The following is a 19,181-nucleotide window of genomic DNA, read 5'->3' as shown; positions in this document are numbered from 1 at the left end:
CCAGGATGGTCTTTATTTTTTCAGGGTTGGTTTCGATGCCATGTCGGCTAACTATGTAGCCCAGAAATTTTCCCGATGTGACACCGAAGACACACTTGTTCGGGTTTAGTTTCATATTATACTTGCGCAAGATTTCAAATACGCATTGCATGTCACTTATTAAATAGTTCGAAAGTTGGGTCATGACGACCATGTCGTCTACATAACATTCAACCTTATTGCCAATCAGTGGCTCAAAAATTCGATTTACAAGCCTCTGGTAGGTCGCCCTGGCATTTTTCAGCTTGAAGGACATGAGCTTATAGCAGTACAGGCCCAGTTCGGTAATGAAAGTCGTTTTATCTTCGTTGGCAGGGTCCATCTTGATCTGGTTGTAGCTCGAGTACGCGTCTAGAAAACTCAGCAACTCATGCCCTGAGGTCGCGTCCACCAGACAGTTGATTTTGGGGAACGAAAAACAGTCCTTTGGGCAAGCCCTATTTAGGTCGGTATAGTCGACTCACATGCGCCATTTACCGTTGGCCTTTTTAACTAGAACGGGGTTAGCCACCCAGCTCGGGTAATGGGCCTCCCTGATGAAATCGGCTGCGAGAAGTTTTCCGACCTCCTCGTCGACTATCTTCCAGCGCTTCGGGGCGATGTTGCATTTCTTTTGCCTAACGGGCCTGACTAGGGGATCAGTATTTATCTTGTGAGTAATTATTTTCGAGTTTATGCCGGGCATTTCTGTTGCGGACCATGCAAATATGTCTAAATTTTGGAGTAGGAAACTTATCAACCGAGTTCGAAGGAGTTCCACTATTGTTGCTCCAATCTGGAGGGTCCTGGTCGGGTCTTCCTTTGAAGTTGGGATGGAGATCGTTTCCTCGATCGGCGTGGCTCGTTCTTCAGGGTATTCCACAGGCCGCTCGAGCTCAACACATTCTGTCAGCTTGGCTTTCCCTTTGAGGGCCGCCGCATAACACCTTTGGGACTCGAGTTGATCACCTCGAGCTACTCCTATGCCAAAGTCCATGGGGAACCTTATCGTCAGGTAGTAGGTGGACACCACGGCATGAAGCGCGTGGGTGATGGGCCTTCCTATAAGGGCGTTGTACGGGGAAGGTGTGGTTACTACCAGGAAGGTGTGCACAAATCTTGCGACGTTGGGCCACGTCCCGATCTCTACAGAAAATGAGATTCGGCCGAGGGGCCTAACTCCTCTCCACTGAAGCCCACTAGGGGGTGTCGCGGGCTGGAGGTCATTATCCCGGAACTATAACTTGTCAAAGGTGCTTCTGAACAGGATATCGGTTGAGCTTCCTGAATCCACCAAGACACGTCTGACCTCGAAGTCATTGATCTTCATCCTTATGACTAGCGCGTTGTCATGGGGGTACTGGACTCCTCGCGCATCGTCCTTGGTGAAAGATATGGGGTCTGCAGGCCGTGGGTGATTCGGTGGGTTCCGTTCTTCATGCTCCAGTTCACGGACCGAGGTCCTCCTTGCCGCCGTGGTGCAGCCCGCGACGATGGATCCGCCTGTAATTGTGTTTATCACCCCGCGGACTGGTCTTTCTTCGGGCGGTTCTTGCTGCTCGGCTCGCCTAATATTGGACTCGGGGGCGTCTCTCCTCTACTCCCTCTGCCGATCTGCCTGACTTTTATTACTTTTCTGTACAAAATTCTTTAAGTACCCACGACAGATGAGTTCCTCAATCTCGTCGCGGAGACTTTTACAGTTTTCGGTACTATGACCGTGGTCTTTATGGAAATGGCAATATATATTCTTATTCCTGGTGGTGGGGTCCCCTTCATCCGGGGTGGCCACCTTACAAATGGTGCATCTTTAATTGTCATTAAGATTTCCCCTCGCCTTCGCGTTGAGAGGGGTGTAGTTCGTCTTCTTAACTGGAGGGCTAGAGAGTGGTGAATATGCGATACCTTTGCCTTTGAGGGGTCAGAGTGCTTATATACTGGCGTTTGACAGGTTCGGTGGGGTTGATCCTGAATCCCTGCTGCGGCGATCCTCTATCAGGTCATACCTCGGAGTGGCTGGCCGTTACTGGCAGGGCCGAGAGCAGGCAGGCTACAGTGACCATTGCATGGTACGATCCTGACAGCTGGGAGACAACCTGTAGGCACGCCGCCGCCAGGTAGGAGACAGGGGCGCAACCTTCTGAATTGGCAGGCGCTGCGCCGTTAGACGAGGGACGCGAGAACAGTCTGGCAGGTACGGCTTTGTCATATGAGAAACTTCCCGTAGAATGTCGAGCCGCCCTGTAGTGAGCTACTTTGTAGCGAGCTACCTTGCGACGAGCTACTGGTGGCATGCCGAGGTGATTTTGCCTGAGGCGAGTTGTCTTCGAGGTGACCCACTTGCTTGAGCCTGGAGCGAACTTGTTGTTCTAGTTCGCGAACTAGGATGAACTTAACTCAGAATGCAGCTTGGGACATCGGCGTACTCGGGCTCACTCTGTGGCGAGCTGATACTTGCTGAGCTATCACCTGCGTCGAGTCATGTCCACGTACCGGTCCGCCTATGCCGAGCTATCGTATATGCTGAATCACGCACACGTGTCAATTAGTTAAGAGGTCGGGCCAAATCATCATTCATCAGACATTATATTACCTTTTTTAAAATTTTTATTAATTGAATTTTATTTTGAAAATTTGAGTAATAATAAATGACAAAGTTAGCATTTCATTTTGATGTCAATTGTTAGAAATGGACACACTTAAAAATAATATATTAATAATAGTAAGGACTGAGTTAGTCAATTAACTAAAACTATAAGGATAGTTTAAAAAACTTATCTTAGTCATTGTTGGCATAGTCTCCTCTTATTCTTGGCAACGAGACGATGTTTCAATAATCAATACCACTTACCTTGATGAATCATCAATGGACCTACACTTACCCTTACATCACAAAAAGCTTGTTTTAGGCTTATCTGGACACTAAATGGGTTTTAGGTTGGCGAGTTAGGGGTTTGGGAGATGAGGTTGATCTAGGTTTTTGACAACGTTGTAGAACAGAGGATCCATTTCAAACATTTCTAATTTTTCTCCTTGGGTAAGATAGAGAAGGGTTAATGGCTGCCGTTGGCGCATGGAAAACGCTAAAATCTAAAAACACTCTGATCAGGAGATTTCTCTCTCCGACACGTTACTCTAACAATTACCATTTCAGTGTCGTCTCAACAGTTGGAAAGGAGGAGTTGTTGGATACTTCATCCTCGACATCATTCACATTCTCATCTGGCGGAGCAGGAGAAAATGTGGAGAAGAGAGATGATAATATCTATGTTAAGGCACCGGGTTCAAGTTCCCAACGGGAATCGTCATCGTCTTCAACGTCGGTGACTATGCCGATGTCGTTCATGACAGGGTCCATCGTCGGCAAGCGGTTCTACAAACAGGTCAATACAAGAGAAGCTGATGATGGGTGTGGGTGGACTGTTATGCTCGATTATAGAACCCTTAAGACACCCTCCAAGAGACCCCTCAAGCTCCCTACCCTTGCCCTTGCTAAGGCCATTGCAGCTGAATGGGAATATCAGGTGCTCTTCTTCTTCTCCTTTCCTGGTGACAACTATCTGATTCCTTTTGGTAGATTTATCCAATTTGGTTAGTTGTTTGTTGGATTTGTTGTAAATTCTGATTCACAATAATTCTAGAGTGGTTTTGAGAAATTCCAATCTAGAAAAATCAAATGGCTAACAAGGAACATATCGGTAAAAATACAATGGCTACAATGATCTGCAAATGGGCTAGCTGATATACTATCCAAGCAAGCAAGAGGTTAATAGGAATCAATTGTAATTTGTAATTGGGAGAGGTAGTAATATCTACCTCTGCATGGGATGTTATATATATATTTCCTGTCCATTATAGAAATTTGTTACTTATCAAAAAATAAAAATCCAATCTTATCTTCCTCTAATGTAAATTTCATTTCGTCTTTTATTGTCTTTTTGTTTAATTAATATGCGTTTTGGTTCTACTTTTCTATTGTCCTTTGTCTAATGGAGCTTGTATAATGAATTTTGATAGCAAACAGATGGGATCAGACCCTTTACAATGCCTCTCATGAAACTTGCTTGTACTGCATTGGAGAGAGTTCCATTGACGCGGATGAAAATTATTGAACATCTGATGAACAAGTTTCATCAAGATTTGGTATTCTGCCGTTTTCCTGGTGACAACGATCTAACAAGTGGAGTTCTTGGTAAGTATTCTGATCATATTCTTTTCTTCTTAGTCTTTACGTGGTTTTGTTGGATTTTTGTGTGAAGAAGGTTCTATGCTTCCAATCTGATATTCACCAGATGAACATTTTGAATGATTTTTTTTTTTTCTTTCTGAGGGTTTGAAAACAATGTGTTCTTCTATCAATTGATTTTCTCTCTCTCTCTTTTTTTTTTCTGTGTAATTTGCCTACCCATCATCTATAATGTGAATTTTCAAATTCTTGATGGAAGCAGAGTCGCCGAGAATTGTCAAATGGTTTTCTTCTAGAAGAGAAAATTGCCTGGACTTCGGAGATAAACCACCTCTTGGCATGATTTTGAATATTACTTTCAGTCTGTCACTAGACCTACTATTTTGTTACCCGTTTGTAGTTCTAAGAAATTTCCTTTTCTTCTTTAAACTCTGTTGCTACAAGGCCATGCAAAAATGTTAATTGGTCATGGACACTTTTAACTTGACTGTGGATGTAGAGATTATGTATGTGTTTGGTTCCATGGGCATTTATAGATGGGGTGTTTTGTATGTTTAATTGAAAACATTACTTTAAACATTTATTGTTTTTGTTGTTTGGTTGGGCTCCAGGTAAGCATTTCATTTCAATAAATGTTGTGGCGTTGGGAGAAACCAGAATTTGAAGTTTCTCCCAACGCCTCATGCACATAAAGCCAATCGTTTCTGTTTTTTAATGTTTATTTGAAATGCCCACAGAACCTAACATAGCCTATAATGCCCTTTTTGGTTCCAAAAAAATTTGCAAATTAAATAGATGAAAGTAAATTGAATATTAATATATCCTGAGAATAGATCTAAGATTAAAATTTCAGTTTGTGAGATTTGTGATTATGTATTTAGAGATGTTTACCAACTTCATGTCCTGTTTAGGATAATTGATAATAGGATGAGTTGACTATAAATTTTAGGGGTGAGGTAACCACCTCCCTTTTGAAATTATTTGTTGGAAATTAATAAAACTGGAGGGGCGCATGATAAGGGTGTGTGGGAGAGTAAAGTCCAATGCATGTATCCCTTTCCTAGTTGGCTTTAGGGATGCAACTTGGTATTTGTGAACCCAAAACCTGATTGACCCAACCTGATTTTGGGCAGAGATAACAGAGTGAGTGTACTAAGAGCTTTGTATGCCAGATTAAAGTTTTGGAGCATGGTAGCTTAAAGAAATAAGTAGAAATCTGCAGAATTCAAAAATATGAATAGAAAAGGTAGTTTCATGAAGAGAGAAGGACGAGAGAAGGAGAAGAAGAGATCTTGAAAAGAAAAGAGATCAATAATCTGGCTGGCCCCTTCACTTATTATTTATACTAAAAATAATAGAGCATTGCAAAGACAACTATGCCCTTATAGGGCGGCAAAAATAAAACAACATATATAAGACTCAAAAACATAATAAAATTTGGACTCACATAACTACTATGGTCCCACCTCCTATCTAACAACCAGTGTTTTAAAACGCGGAGGCGTGCGAGGCGTTCCACAACCTAGAGGCATGAGGCGTAATTCCGAACGCAAGAGGCGTAAGCCTCCCGAACACAAGGAGGCGTAAGCCTCCTTAAGAGGAGGGGGGTTATGAGGAGGATGAAAAGGAAGGGGGGATCTCATTTTTTCTTTATTTTAATAAAAATCTTTTAATTTAAGAAGAATAAAGATGCATAATAGTAGTTCAAAGGGAGGGTCTTGTCGAAGCGAAGAGCCGAAGGGACAGGGTGCAAACCATTTTTTTTCCCCTTATCTTTTCTTCCTTTCCCTTACTTTTCTTTTCTTTGCTTTTCTCTTTTTTTCTTCTCTTTCCTTTCCTTTTCTTTCCCTTTCTTTTCTTTTCCTTTCCTTTCCTTTCCCTTTTTTCTTTTTTTCTTTTTTCTTTTTTCTATATTTTCATATTAGATGTGCATGAGGCGCAAGAGGCATACGCCTCTAGCATGCCTCATGAGAAAAGCACAAGAGGCGTACACCTCAGAGGTGTCAACACCTCTGGCATATGCCTCAGGGCGTTTTGGGAGCGCCTCCCCATGCCTTTTAAGACACTGCTAACAACTAACATAAAACATCTACTCAAACAAACAACATAAAATTGATTAATCTTCAACACTCCCCCTCAAGTTGGGAGTAAATGTCACACATTTCCAACTTGTGTAGATCATGTTCAAGCTTGTTCTTTGCCACCCCTTTAGTGATCACATCAGCCAGCTGCAACTCTGAAGAGACATTAGGCAAACAGACTTCTCCGGACGTTACCCTTTCTCTTGTAAAGTGTCTATCAACTTCAATGTGTTTTGTCTTGTCATGCTGAATTGGATTATGGGCAATATTGATTGTAGTTTGATTGTCACAGTATAGCATCATAGGTTCCTCTGCTTTTACCCCAATCTCAATCAAAAGAGATTTAGCCCAAAGAAGTTTTGAGACACCATGAGCCATAGATCTATACTCAGCCTCTAGACTTGACCTTGCCGCAACCACTTGCTTTTTACTCTTTCAGGAGATCAAGTTTCCACCTACAAGGGTACACACTCCTGATGTAGACCTCTTGTCATCTAAGCATCCTGCCCAGTCTGCATCTGTATAGGATTCTAGCTTTTGATTGTCATGATTTGAGAAAAGAATGCCTCTACTAGGGTGCTTTTTCAGATATGCAAGTATCCTCTCAATAGCTTCCCAGTGCTGAACCCGAGGTGCATGCATGTACTGACTCACAACACTGACAGCATAAGAAATATCTGGTCGTGTCATGCATAGATATAGCAGTTAGCCCACCTTTGATATCTCCTCACATCTTTTACCAACTCACCATCCACATCATTAATTTTATGATTTGGATCAATAGGAGTGTTTGCTAGTTTGGTCCCTAGCTTCCCAGTCTCCCGCAGTAGGTCAAGTACATACTTTCTTTGTGAGATGAAGATCCCATGCTTGGATTTTGCAACTTCAATTCCCAAGAAGTATTTGAGCTCGCCAAGATCTTTGATTTCAAATTCTTGCTGCAATGATTTTTTGAGATCATTAATCTCCTCCAGATCATTTCCTGTAACCACTATATCATCCACATACACAATTAGAATTAACACCAGAGCACCTCTCCTCTTTACAAAGAGGGTGTAATCAGACTGGGTTTGTGTGTATCTAAAACGGATAAGTGCCCCTTTGAACCTGTTAAACCAAGCCCTAGGTGATTGTTTCAGTCCATACAGAGATTTTTTGAGTTTGCACACCTTTCCTTTACCAACATTTTCATAAAAACCTGCTGGAATGTCCATATATACCTCATCTTGTAAATTACCATTGAGGAAAGCATTTTTGACATCAAGCTGAAACAAAGGCCATGAATAGGTGGCTGCTAGAGATAAAAAAATACGAACTGAACTCATCTTAGCTACCGGTGCAAAGGTTTTTAGATAATCAACACCATAGGTCTGAGTATACCCTTTTGCTACCAATTTTGCCTTGTACCTCTCTATCTTGCCATCGGCCCCATACTTCATTGTAAATACCCATCTACATCCGACTGTCTCTTTGTCTGGGGGAAGATCAACTATTTCCCAAGTTTGGTTTTTAACCAAGGCTTTCATCTCTTCTTGCATGTCTGTTTTCCACTTAGGTTTGGAGAGAGCCTCAGTAACATTCCTGGGTATAGACATAAAATCCAGGGAAGAAAGTAATGCATGGTAGGAGGGTGATAAGGCACTGTAGGAAAGATGGTGTGAAATGCAATGGGCTGTACACTTTCTCTTCCCTTTACGAAGTGCAATGGGAAGATCAAGATCAGTGGGATTAGCTGCAACAATGGTGTTAGGTACAAGAGCATTATCATTAGAAAACATAACAGGCTCAGGCTCAAGAGGAATACCTGGAACTGTATCTGTTGAATCTGGAGTTTCAGAAGGACTGATAGAGAGTGGTGTGGGTTGAGGATGTATGGAGTCAACCATCGTTTGCTGGCGCTGATATTTCTGTGAGGCTGCCCATAGTGGCTCAGGTAATGAAACTGATGGAGGTGCTGGCTGAATTGATGGAGGTGCTGGCTGAATTGATGATGGAGGTGCTGGCTAAACTGATGATGGAACTAATAGAGGCACCAAATATACAGGAAGAGGAACAGATTGTAACTTCTCCTCCCCAAAACTCTCCCCTTGAGGAAAACCACTAGAGAAGAAGAAGGTGGATTGAAAAAAGGTAGCATCCATAGTGACAAATCTGCTCCTTTACACTGGGTCATAACAGCAATACCCCTTTTGGTTCTGTGCATACCCAAGAAAAACACATTTCTTGGCCTTAGGATCCAATATCTTGCGGTGGGGGCCAAGAATGTGAACATAGGAAATACAACCAAAAACCCTCAGAGGTATGTGAAATATCTCCCCATTTGAAAAAAGAAGACTAAATGGTACTTTAAACCTCAAAGCCCGTGAAGGAACACAATTAATCAAATGCATGGCTGTAAGGATTACATCTCCCCAGAAATGCACAAGAACTGAAGTACACACAAGAGAAAGTAATGGTTTCCTCCCATGGAAGGGATATGACATGGCCCCCATACATCAGTGTGAACAATATTAAAAGCAAAAGTACTTCTTTTATCACTTGGTTTAAACGACTGTCTACAATGCTTTCCTAGCTGACAACTCTCATACTCCAAAATAGATAACTGAACAGACTCAAACAACTTTGGGAAAAGAAATTTCAAAGAACTAAAAGAAAGATGTCCCAAGCGATTGTGCCAAGGAATAATCTGGTTCATTGACTTTGACCCACTACTACTGTTGCTGCTAACATGGTGGCCCTGATGTCTCGGAATCTCATCCAGAAGGTAGACTCCATTCACCTCACGACTACTTGTCTTCTTTGACTCCAGATCCTGCAAAACACAATTACCTGGAAGAAAGGTCAAGGAACAATTCAAATTTTTTGTCAAAGAGCTAACAAATAGTAGGTTGGTATGAAGTCTAGGAACATGTAAAACAGAGGATAAAGTTATATCATTGGTCACTCTAATTGTCCTCTTCCCAGGAATGGGAATATGTGAACCATTTGCTGTAGAGACTTTGTCTCTACTAGAGCACAACTGATAGGAACTGAAAAGGGTAGGGGCATTAGTCATGTGCTCAGATGCTCCTGAGTCTATAATCCAGGGAGATCCCTCCTTACCTGAAGTGGATGCAAGATTTGCAGTTTCATATGAACTACCTATATGCGCAAAAGAAGTGGTGTAGTTGGCTCCTGCATTCTGCTGTCCATCTGGAAGGCCAGAGCTAGGTGAATCTTTCTTACTCATAAGCTGTCCAAACCTCTCCAATTTTGTTCTCATTGCTGCTACTGTAATGGATTCCCAATCAGTTTGGGAAAGAGGGGCCGAAGAGTCTCTTGTAGTGGCCACATTTGCATTTCCCTTCTTCTTCCTTATCCGGGCAGGCATGAGATTTGGATGAAGCCTCCAACAAGTGTCCCTGGTATGCTTAGGCTTCTTGCAATAATCATACACCAAGTCTTTCTTATCTTCCCTTTTAGTCTCATTACTCCCCCTGTCTCCATTCGACTTAGGTTTGGTTGTACTAACCATAGCTGACTGGTCAATCCCAGGCTGTCTCAACATTACATTCCTCCTACTCTCCTCTCCAGAGACAAAGGCATAGGCTTGAGAGAGTGTCACACCCTCCCTAGAAAGAATATGCTGCCCAGCAATGTCAAATTCAGGGTTTAGCCCTGCCAAGAACTCAAAAACCCTATTCCTCTCTACCAGTCTGTGATAGGTTGCTGCATCATTTACACTTTCCTATACCACAGTTTCTAAGTGATCTGTTTCTTGCCAAAGGGTTTTTAGCATGGAGAAATACACAGCAAGGGGTTTTTCTCCCTGTTTCATACTTATCACCTGATTCCTTAACTGATAGGCTTTGGCTTCATTTTGCTTCTGAGAGTAGGTTTCAGTCACGCCATCCCAAATCTCCTTAGCAATATTAGCCCATGGGAATTTTTTTTGCAATATGAGGTAACATAGAATTACACATCCAGGACATTACCATGTAATTCTCCTGCACCCATCGGGAAGAGTCTGTATCAGGTTTCTTCTCCTTCCCAGTGATGTACCCTAATTTTCCACGGGCACGAATAGCCATCTTAGCTGATTGTGCCCACTCCAAATAATTTGTACCATCAAGTTTTACTGTAGTAATGATCCCAGACCCAAAAATATCACTACTACCTCCAACACTCAGTCCCACAGTATCGGTGGATTTCATCTCGGTATTCCAACTCTCCATCGTACTTCAAACAGTTCAGCAGTACGAAAAAATAGATTGGAGACCTTTCAAAAACAATTTAATATCACACACACACACACACACACACAGAAACCAACCCATCTGGAAGAAGAAAACCCTATACGGAGAGAAATCTCTCTCCTCCCCACGCCTCTCAACAGAGAGAAGAGTGAATTGATCACTCTATGAGGCTCAGAAAATTCCAGAAACTTAACCGCCCTCTTCAGAAAATCAAAAGAAAACTAACAATACCTGGGCGCCCAAGATCAGATAAAAAACAAAGAGTCCAACTTTTCTGGGACTCTTCCTTGTACTCCAATTCTTCCTGATTTTGATGCTGAACAGTAGATCATCTTCCTGATGATTAGATCCCACCAAAAAATCCAAGAATTGGGCAATCTATAGCAGATCGATCAGCCCTTTATTACTTCATGCAGTTGGCCAATCTAGGGCTGCATGAGATGCTTCAAGAAATCCTAGCCGATGCTCTGATACCAAGTAGAAATCTGCTGAATTCAAAACTATGAATAGAAAAGGTAGTTTCTTGAAGAGAGAAGGAAGAGAAGAGAAGAAGAGAAGAAGAGAAGATGAGAAGAGATCTTGAAAAGAAAAGAGAGCAGTAATTTGACCGCCCCCTTCACGTATTATTTATACTAAAAGTAATAGAGTAATACAAAGACAACTATGCCCTTATAGGGCGGCAAAACATAAAACAGAATATATAAGACTCAAAAACATAATAAAATTTGGACTCACATAACTACTGTGGTCCCCACCTCCTATCTAACAACTAACATAAAACATCTACTCAGAAAAACAACATAAAACTGATTAATCTTCAACAAAAGATATGAGTTTCTTGAAGCATGTTTTGTAGAGTGACTCATTTTTAGTAGATTCAGATGTAAATGATGCCATCACATGGATGAAAAGAGAGTTAACACTTGGTGACTGGTGGAGGTTTGAAAGCTTGGGGAAGGTTATTTCTTTTAATTCATGCAAACAAGATGGAGGCAAAAAGTATTTTGAAAATTCAAGTGACTAAGTCAACAATGGCTAGATTCAAAGTTAAGAATAGGGAGGTGGAATCTGTCAGTGGGTTTGCTCAATCCCTTCTCTATTAAAAAATTGCTTTGGATATACATTATGGGTCTTCCCCTTCACATCTGGTGCACATAGGAGTTTTGGGTCATTGGCAATGCTTATGGTAGATTTTTATAAATATATAGGAGGAATGGATCATTTTAATCAATTGCTAGTGGCTAGAAAGTTAATTGAATCAGATGACCCTGCTTCAATTCCTTATTTTTTATATTTACAGTTTGTAGATAGGAGGAACAGATCATGGGATTTGCATCTTTTGTTGGAGGGTTGAGCTAATTGAACTTGTATTATTTTTTGTTCTTATGATAACTAGGTATTTTGTATTGACGTGCTACCTCATCACCTCAAGATATATTGTAATTTTCTTTTGATTTAATACAGCCTTTTTCTTTATTTACTTAAAAAAACAGTTTGTAGAGGGGAGTTATGAATGATAATAGAGGGTGAATACTTAATCATATATAATAGAGGTGGATGAGGGTTTCAAGCATTTGGTATGAAAGTTGCTCAGGCTATGAAAGTGCAGTTTACGAGGGTGAAGGCAGACAGTTATGGATGAGTGAAGATGATAAGGAGTTGCTTGACAGGTGTAATTTTGATTTTTTCAGTTGGAGTAATGTTATGTTGCAAGCAGAGCAGCCTTTGAGAAGTGGAGAGGTTTGGAGGAAATAGATGGATTTCAAAAAGGGGGAGACATTTCATTTGGCAATAAGGTACATTTATGACGTTGAAGAAAATAAATCCATGGGTACCTGGTGCAATCATCAATAAACAAAACAAAGTACTTGTATCCAAGCCGAGAAACTATAATTGAAGTCTAAACATCACCGTGTATAATCTCAAATAGTGAAATGGCATGCTCAGGTGTGTGAAAAAAGGTAAAGTGCGAATCTTAGACAATAGGGAACACATGAAGTATCAAAAGTATGCAAAGAGGGAACGTTGTCTTTAATAGAACCAGAACCAAATAAAAACTTTATTTTTTCAGAACGAAGGTGTCCCAATCGTTTATGCCATAAATCCCAAATATTATTTATTTGTCCAACAAAAGAACTAGAAGAAGATGAACTAAAGTAAACAGAAGATGTTGATGCTTAAGGATTCTCGAATTCCAATGCAAAAAGACGGCCCAACCTAGTCTCTTCCCTTTCACCTTCCTAGTTTATTGATCCTAGATCAAACAACTATCATGAGAAAATGTAAGTGTATAACCTTCATCAACAAGTTGGCAAATAGTAATCAGATTACCAATAAGGTTAGGAACAAAAAAGGTTTTGGAAAGGAGTGTTAGAATGCTCGAGTCAGGGGTATTTTGGTCATTCTGGTGTATCTTTTTGAAAGTGAAAGGTTTATTGTATCTGAGTTTAAGTTATGTGTCCCATCTTCTATGAGGGACAAAATTGTCTTTCTTGTAACTCTAAGTTTTATGAATAAAATTCAAGTGGGTCGGCTAAGAGAGTGATTTTTTATATTCTCTCTTCTAGTCTGGCCGAATACTCTTCTCTCCTTCTTCTTTCTCTTTTTTTCTTCTTTCTTCTGCTCTACTTTGACCTAGAATCAATTAGGGTTTATTCACATGGTGTCAGAGCTGTAAGGTCGTATCCTCACTTCTTTCTTGCTGATGTTCTCTTTCTGGGTTCGCTGCCAACCTTCACAGTCATCTTCTTCTTTTCCGACTGACCTGAGTGGAGGTTCGATAAGGGGCTGAAAAGGAGTTGTCGTTTTGTGGGCCTGGAGGTGAGAATGCCTCCGATTGCTGTTGTGGTGGTCGTTGGAGTGGTATATTAAACCCTCTATTCAGTATCGAAGAGGGCTGAATGTGGACAGGTATGAACACTACTGTTGCTTGTCCAAGTAAGGGACTGTGAATGTTTTCTTTTTGCTTCAAAAGTTGGTTGTGGTGATGCTCGGTGTGACTAATATGCATTTCAGTCATGTTCCTCTGCATTTCTCTTCATATGTATGCTGAAAGAAGAGTTGTCGACTGCTGAAGTTCACAACAGCAGTAGATTGGTGGTGGTTGTGTCGTGGTGATTGGTGTATCTATGTTTCTAAATATTTAAAAGTTGATCTCCTGGACCTTGTGTGTAATCAGTTCTGCAGTGTGCAGCCCAAGTGTTTGATGTGAAGACTGAGTGATTTCAGTCTTAGTGTGTTGATGGTGAATGGTTCTGTAGTGTGCAGTCCAGGTGTTTGATGTGAAGACTGAGTGATTTCAGCCTTAGTGTGTGGTGTGTAATGTGTATTTAAAGAAGCTGGAGTTAGTGGTGTTATAAGTGAGATAAGCCTTGTGAAAGAGTGTGAGGTTGTGTTGTATATTTGAAGGTGAAATAATTAAGATGGCTTCATTTGAAAATGGGAATGATAATAAAACAGGTGTCATGCTTTCTCCAGACTATCTAAGTGTTCAAATGGCATCCATCAAGTTGAATGGTAAGAATTATGTACCATGGGCAAAATCTGTGGAGGTGTTCTTGAAGGCCAAGAGGAAGGTAAAACATGTAAGAGAGGAGAAACCTTCCTCTGATTCCCCTGGGTTTAGTGACTGGGAACAAGAAGATGCATAGATAATGACATGGCTCTGGAACAGCATGGAACCAAAGATTAGTGTGAACTTCATGTTCCTAGATACAACTAAGGATATCTGGGATCATGCTAAGAAGTTGTACTCTGGACAAGACAATACAACTAGGGTGTATCAGTTATACCAAGAGTACTTCAATTTGAAGCAAGGGAGTCAAAGCTTGGAAGAGTACTATGCAAGTTTGAGGAACATTCGTAATGAGCTCAATGTGTATCACCCTCTAACATCAGATGTCTAGATCCAACAACAGCAACGTGAACAACTTGATGTGACTAGGTTTCTTGTGGGCTTGAAGGCTGAGTATGAGCCTGTCAGAGCACAGATATTGGGGGGATCAGCTCTCCCCTCACTTAAAGAAGTTTTTGCCCGTCTTAAGAGGACATCCATTGAGCCGGTGGAACATTCTTCCTTCTCTGATAGATCTGGTTTGGTAGTGACTAAAGGGAGTGGCCGTGGAAGTAGAAGTGGTGGTGGCAATAGTGGCCCTCCAAGCAACCGTGGTGGACACATGTTTAACCGGGCTAGTGGTCGGACTGGAGGCCGAGAGTCAGGGGGAGGCCATGGAAAAGGAAGGAGTAATGCTCAGAGAAAATGTACACATTGTGGCTCAGAGGGGCACACAGTTAATTTCTGCTATGATTTGCGTGATCCACCCAACACTTGGGCTAACCATGCTACATCTAAGAGTAGTAGCACAATTACTGAGAGCCAGCAAACTGCCCCAACCCCCTCCACACCCACTTGTGCTTCCGGGCAGGAAATGGTGAGTGTACCACGGGCAATATATGAGCAGTTCCTTCAAACATCTCAGCAGAACACAGCTACACTTGCCCATTCAAGTATGACTTGCTTAGCTTCCAAAGCCTCACCCTGGATCATTGATTCCGGAGCCTCGGACCATATGTCTGGGACTCTTGATGTATTTTCTTCCCTTTCTCGCTCCTCCACATCTCAGACAGTTACACTTGCTAATGGTTCTACATCTCCTATTTGTGGTGTTGGTGATGTTGATCTCTTCTCCTTGTCTTTAGCATCTGTTTTATATGTTCCTAAGTTCCCTTTTAACCTTATGTCTGTTAGCAGATTAACCAAGTCCCTTAATTGTTCTGTAACCTTCTATCCTTATTCTTGTGTGTTTTAGGATCTCAAGACGGGAAAGAAGATTGGGGGAGGGCATGAAGCAGGTGGTTTGTATTACCTTGATGGTGGTGGCCCCCCAATGGCTTTTCAGTCGTCTCTTACTCCTCTCCAATGGCACTGCAGACTTGGTCATCCCTCTCTCAAGGCTTTGAAGCTGCTAGTTCCTTCCTTGAGTCATCTTTCATCATTAGATTGTGAGTCATGTCAGTTGGGAAAACATCATCGAGTCTCATTTAGTCCAAGAATTGATAGTCGTGTCTCAAGTCCTTTTGCTTTAGTTCATTCTGATGTATGGGGTCCAGTTAAAGTGGTGTCATACAATGGGTTTAAGTATTTTGTAATATTTGTTGATGACTTTTCAAGGATGACATGGATCTATCTTATGAAAGACCGTAGTGAATTGTTCTCTATTTTTCAGAAATTCCATGCTGAAATACGCACTCAATTTGGTGTTCATATGAAAATACTTCACTCCGATAATGCCAAAGAATACATCTCCTCACCATTTCAGCAATACCTAGAACATCATGGAATAATTCATCAAACTTCTTGTGCCTACACCCCGCAACAAAACGGTGTAGCTGAATGGGAAAATAGACATCTTCTTGGAACTGCTCAGTCCTTGATGATCAATATGCATGTCCCAAAGCATTTTTGGAGTGATGTTCTTACATCTTGTTTTTTGATAAATCGGATGCTCATGTCAATCCTTGGAAGTCAATCCCCTTTCTCCGTGTTGTTTCCCACTTTGTCTCTATTTCCTCTCACCCCAAGAGTCTTTGGCTGTGTTTATTTTGTTCAACACTTGGGGCCTGGAGTAGACAAGCTAGATGCTCGAGCTACGGATTTTTCTTGGCTACTCGAGGACTCAGAAAGGGTATAAGTGTTATAACCCAAAATTTCATAAATCGTTTGTGTGCTCTGATGTCACTTTCTTTGAATCAGTTCCATTTTTCTCAGATGTTGGGGTCTCTTCTTCTCCCTCTGTGGTTCCTCTTCCTGTACCGGTTGTGGACCCTCTTCCCGTAGCTGTCATTCCTACTGCAGATGCACATCATATGCATGTTACTACAGAGAGGCCGCCAATTACTCAAGTGTATACCCGCAGAAGTGCTTCGGCCCCTCCTCCACTTCAGCACCTGTCGACAGATCCTGCTACTGCTCCTTCACCCTCAAATCTTGATCTCCCTATTGCTTTGCGGAAAGGTAAACATACTTGTACTTCTCACCCCATTTCAGACTATGTTTCCACTGCTCACTTTTCTACTTCTCATTGCAAGTTTATATCATTACTCTCATCGGTTCCCATTCCCAAGACTGTACAGGAAGCCCTTACCTCCCTAGGTGGTAAGCACACTGTTGGGTGTAAATGGGTCTATACAGTGAAGCATCTTCCTGATGGCAGTGTGGAACGATTGAAGGCACGGTTAGTGGCCAAAGTCTATTCTCAGTTATATGGTGTGGACTATACGGAGACATTCTCTCCTGTGGCTAAAATTGGTTTAGTTCGGGTGTTAATCTCATTAGCTACTATGTATGATTGGCCTCTCGCACAACTTGACATAAAAAATGCCTTCCTACATGGTGATCTTGTTGTGGAGGTGTATATGAAGCAACCACCAGGGCTTGTTGCTCAAGGGGAGGCTAGTAAGGTGTGCAGGCTCAAAAAGGCGTTCTATGGACTGAAACAATCTCCACGTGCATGGTTTGGCAGGTTCAGTGAAGTGGTGAAGGCCTTTGGAATGAAACAGTGCCAGGTTGATCATTTTCTGTTCAGCCATAACTCAAAGGATGGGAAAATCTTGCTAGTCGTGTATGTGGATGATATTGTCATAACTGGAAGTGACAGCAATGGAAGTGACAGCTGAAAAAATTCTTACAGGATCACTTCAATACGAAAGATCTGGGGAAGCTAAAGTATTTCCTAGGAATAGAGGTTGCGAGGTCAAAACAGGGGATCAACCTATGTCAGAGAAAATATGTTCTTGATCTACTTGAAGAAGTAGGGTTGTTAGGTGCTAAACCAGCAGAGACTCCTATGGAACTCAATGCCAAGTTAAGTGTGGATGCAGGTGAAGAGTTTGATGATCCTGGAAGATACAAAAGGTTGGTGGGAAAGTTGAACTACCTGACCATTACCCAACCAAATATATCATTTACTGTGAGTGTGGTAAGTCAGTTTACGCAACATCCCCGGGTTCCTCATTGGGAAGCTGTTTTGAGAATTGTTAGGTACCTAAAGGGTGCTCTAGGTCGTGGTTTGTTATACCAAAAGGGAGGAACTCTTGTGATAGTAGGGTACACAGATGCTGATTGGACTGGCTCTATATCAGACAGGAGGTCAACCATAGGGTATTGTACCTTCCTGGGTGGCAATCTTGTAACTTGGAAGAGCAAGAAGCAAACAGTGGTGGCAAGAAGTAGTGCAAAAGCAGAGTATAGGGCTATGGCCCATACCACATGTGAACTAGTATGGCTGAAGAACTTACTATAGGAGATGGGTTTCTCAATTGACAAACCCATGAAACTATACTGTGATAACCAAGCTACTGTTTACATCTCATCCAATCCCGTCTTCCATGAAAGAACTAAACATATTGAGGTGGATTGTCACTTTGTGAGAGAGAAAGTGGTAAGTGGGGTAATAACTACATCTCATGTGAGCTCAGGAAATCAGTGGGCAGATCTCTTCACAAAAGGATTGTCTCGGGGAAGAATAGATTACATTTGTAACAAGCTGGGACTATATGATATATACTCTCCAGCTTGAGGGGGAGTGTTAGAATGCTCGAGTCAGGGATATTTTGGTCATTCTGGTGTATCTTCTTGAAAGTGAAAGGTCTATTGTATCTGAGTTTAAGTTATGTGTCCCATCTTCTATGAGGGACAAAATTGTCTTTCTTGTAACTCTAAGTTTTATGAATAAAATTCATGTGGGTCAGCTAGGAGAGTGATTTTTTATATTCTCTCTTCTAGTCTGGCCGAATACTCTTCTTCTCTCCTTCTTCTTTTTCTTTCTCTTTTCTTTCTTCTTTCTTCTTCTCTACTTTGACCTAGAATCAACTAGGGTTTATTCACAAGGAGAAAGGAGGCATTAGGTGAAAACTTAAGGGACATGTCACTAGACTCATTACAACCAATGATATTCAGTTTTTCACCATTGGCCATAATGATGTCTATGGTTGGTCTTAGAAGTGTTATTTGGGGGTTTGGGGTAAGCACCAGTCATATGATTAGTTGCTCCTAAATCAATGATCCAAATGAGACTGAGAAGAACAATAACCAAAAAACTCACCAGATAGGCCGATAGCAAAAAAGGTAGAGGAAATAGCAGAGGATAACATTTGTCAAATTTTTTCCTCATCCATGGATGCAGACGGTTCACCCTTAGCAGAAGAATGATCCTTGCTAGAAGAGATGTCAACGGTTTGTCCCTCGAATACTTGATATGCACGTGGCTAGTTCTTTTTCTGAGTACCCTTAGATTGCCTAACCAGACAGTCTGGAATTATGTGCCCATGTTGTTTATAATACATGCAAACATTCTTTTTCTTGCAGTGAGAGGCAATGTGTCCAAATCCTTTACATTCGTAACACTGAGTCTTTGAGAAGTCTTTAGCAACAGGTTTGTTACTCCCTTGAACAACAAATGCAAATATCAACTCCAGAATTCATTGATTTCCCATCAATACTTACAGTAGTAAGAAGTCTAGTCCCTTCCCTCAAAAGTTCACCCATCACTAAATCTAAAGCTGGAAGAGTTCCTCTACTCAATATGTTAGACTTGATTGTTTCATATTCAAGTCTCAATCTCATAAGAAAATGATTCACCTTCCTCTTCTCAAAATGTTTTT

General features: G+C 41.5%; 1 protein-coding gene across 5 annotated transcripts in view; it reads left to right on the top strand.

The window, feature by feature from the left end:
* Window positions 1–2,946: 2,946 nt before the first annotated feature.
* The window catches only part of LOC104593943 (ATP12 protein-like protein), a 51,182-nt gene continuing 34,947 nt past the window's right edge, over window positions 2,947–19,181 (top strand). For 3 of the 5 annotated variants that reach the window (XR_016076412.1, XM_019197164.2, XM_010254049.3), the window contains exons 1-2: window positions 2,948–3,542; window positions 4,036–4,210. Coding sequence is in view for 4 of the 5 variants with exons in the window: in XM_019197164.2 (XP_019052709.1) it covers window positions 3,075–3,542; window positions 4,036–4,210 (643 nt within the window). In the remaining variant the exon portion in view is untranslated. Of the gene's footprint in view, window positions 3,543–4,035; window positions 4,211–19,181 lie in introns of all 5 variants that reach the window. The other 2 variants (XM_088888352.1, XM_010254048.3) reach the window with 2 other exon arrangements.

The sequence above is a fragment of the Nelumbo nucifera genome, chromosome 5 (genome assembly GCF_055504915.1).
Source record: "Nelumbo nucifera cultivar China Antique chromosome 5, China Antique-T2T, whole genome shotgun sequence".
Classification (NCBI taxonomy): domain Eukaryota; kingdom Viridiplantae; phylum Streptophyta; class Magnoliopsida; order Proteales; family Nelumbonaceae; genus Nelumbo; species Nelumbo nucifera.
The sequence above is the reverse complement of the archived record's forward strand: the minus strand, read 5'-3'. Positions and strand labels throughout refer to the sequence as shown.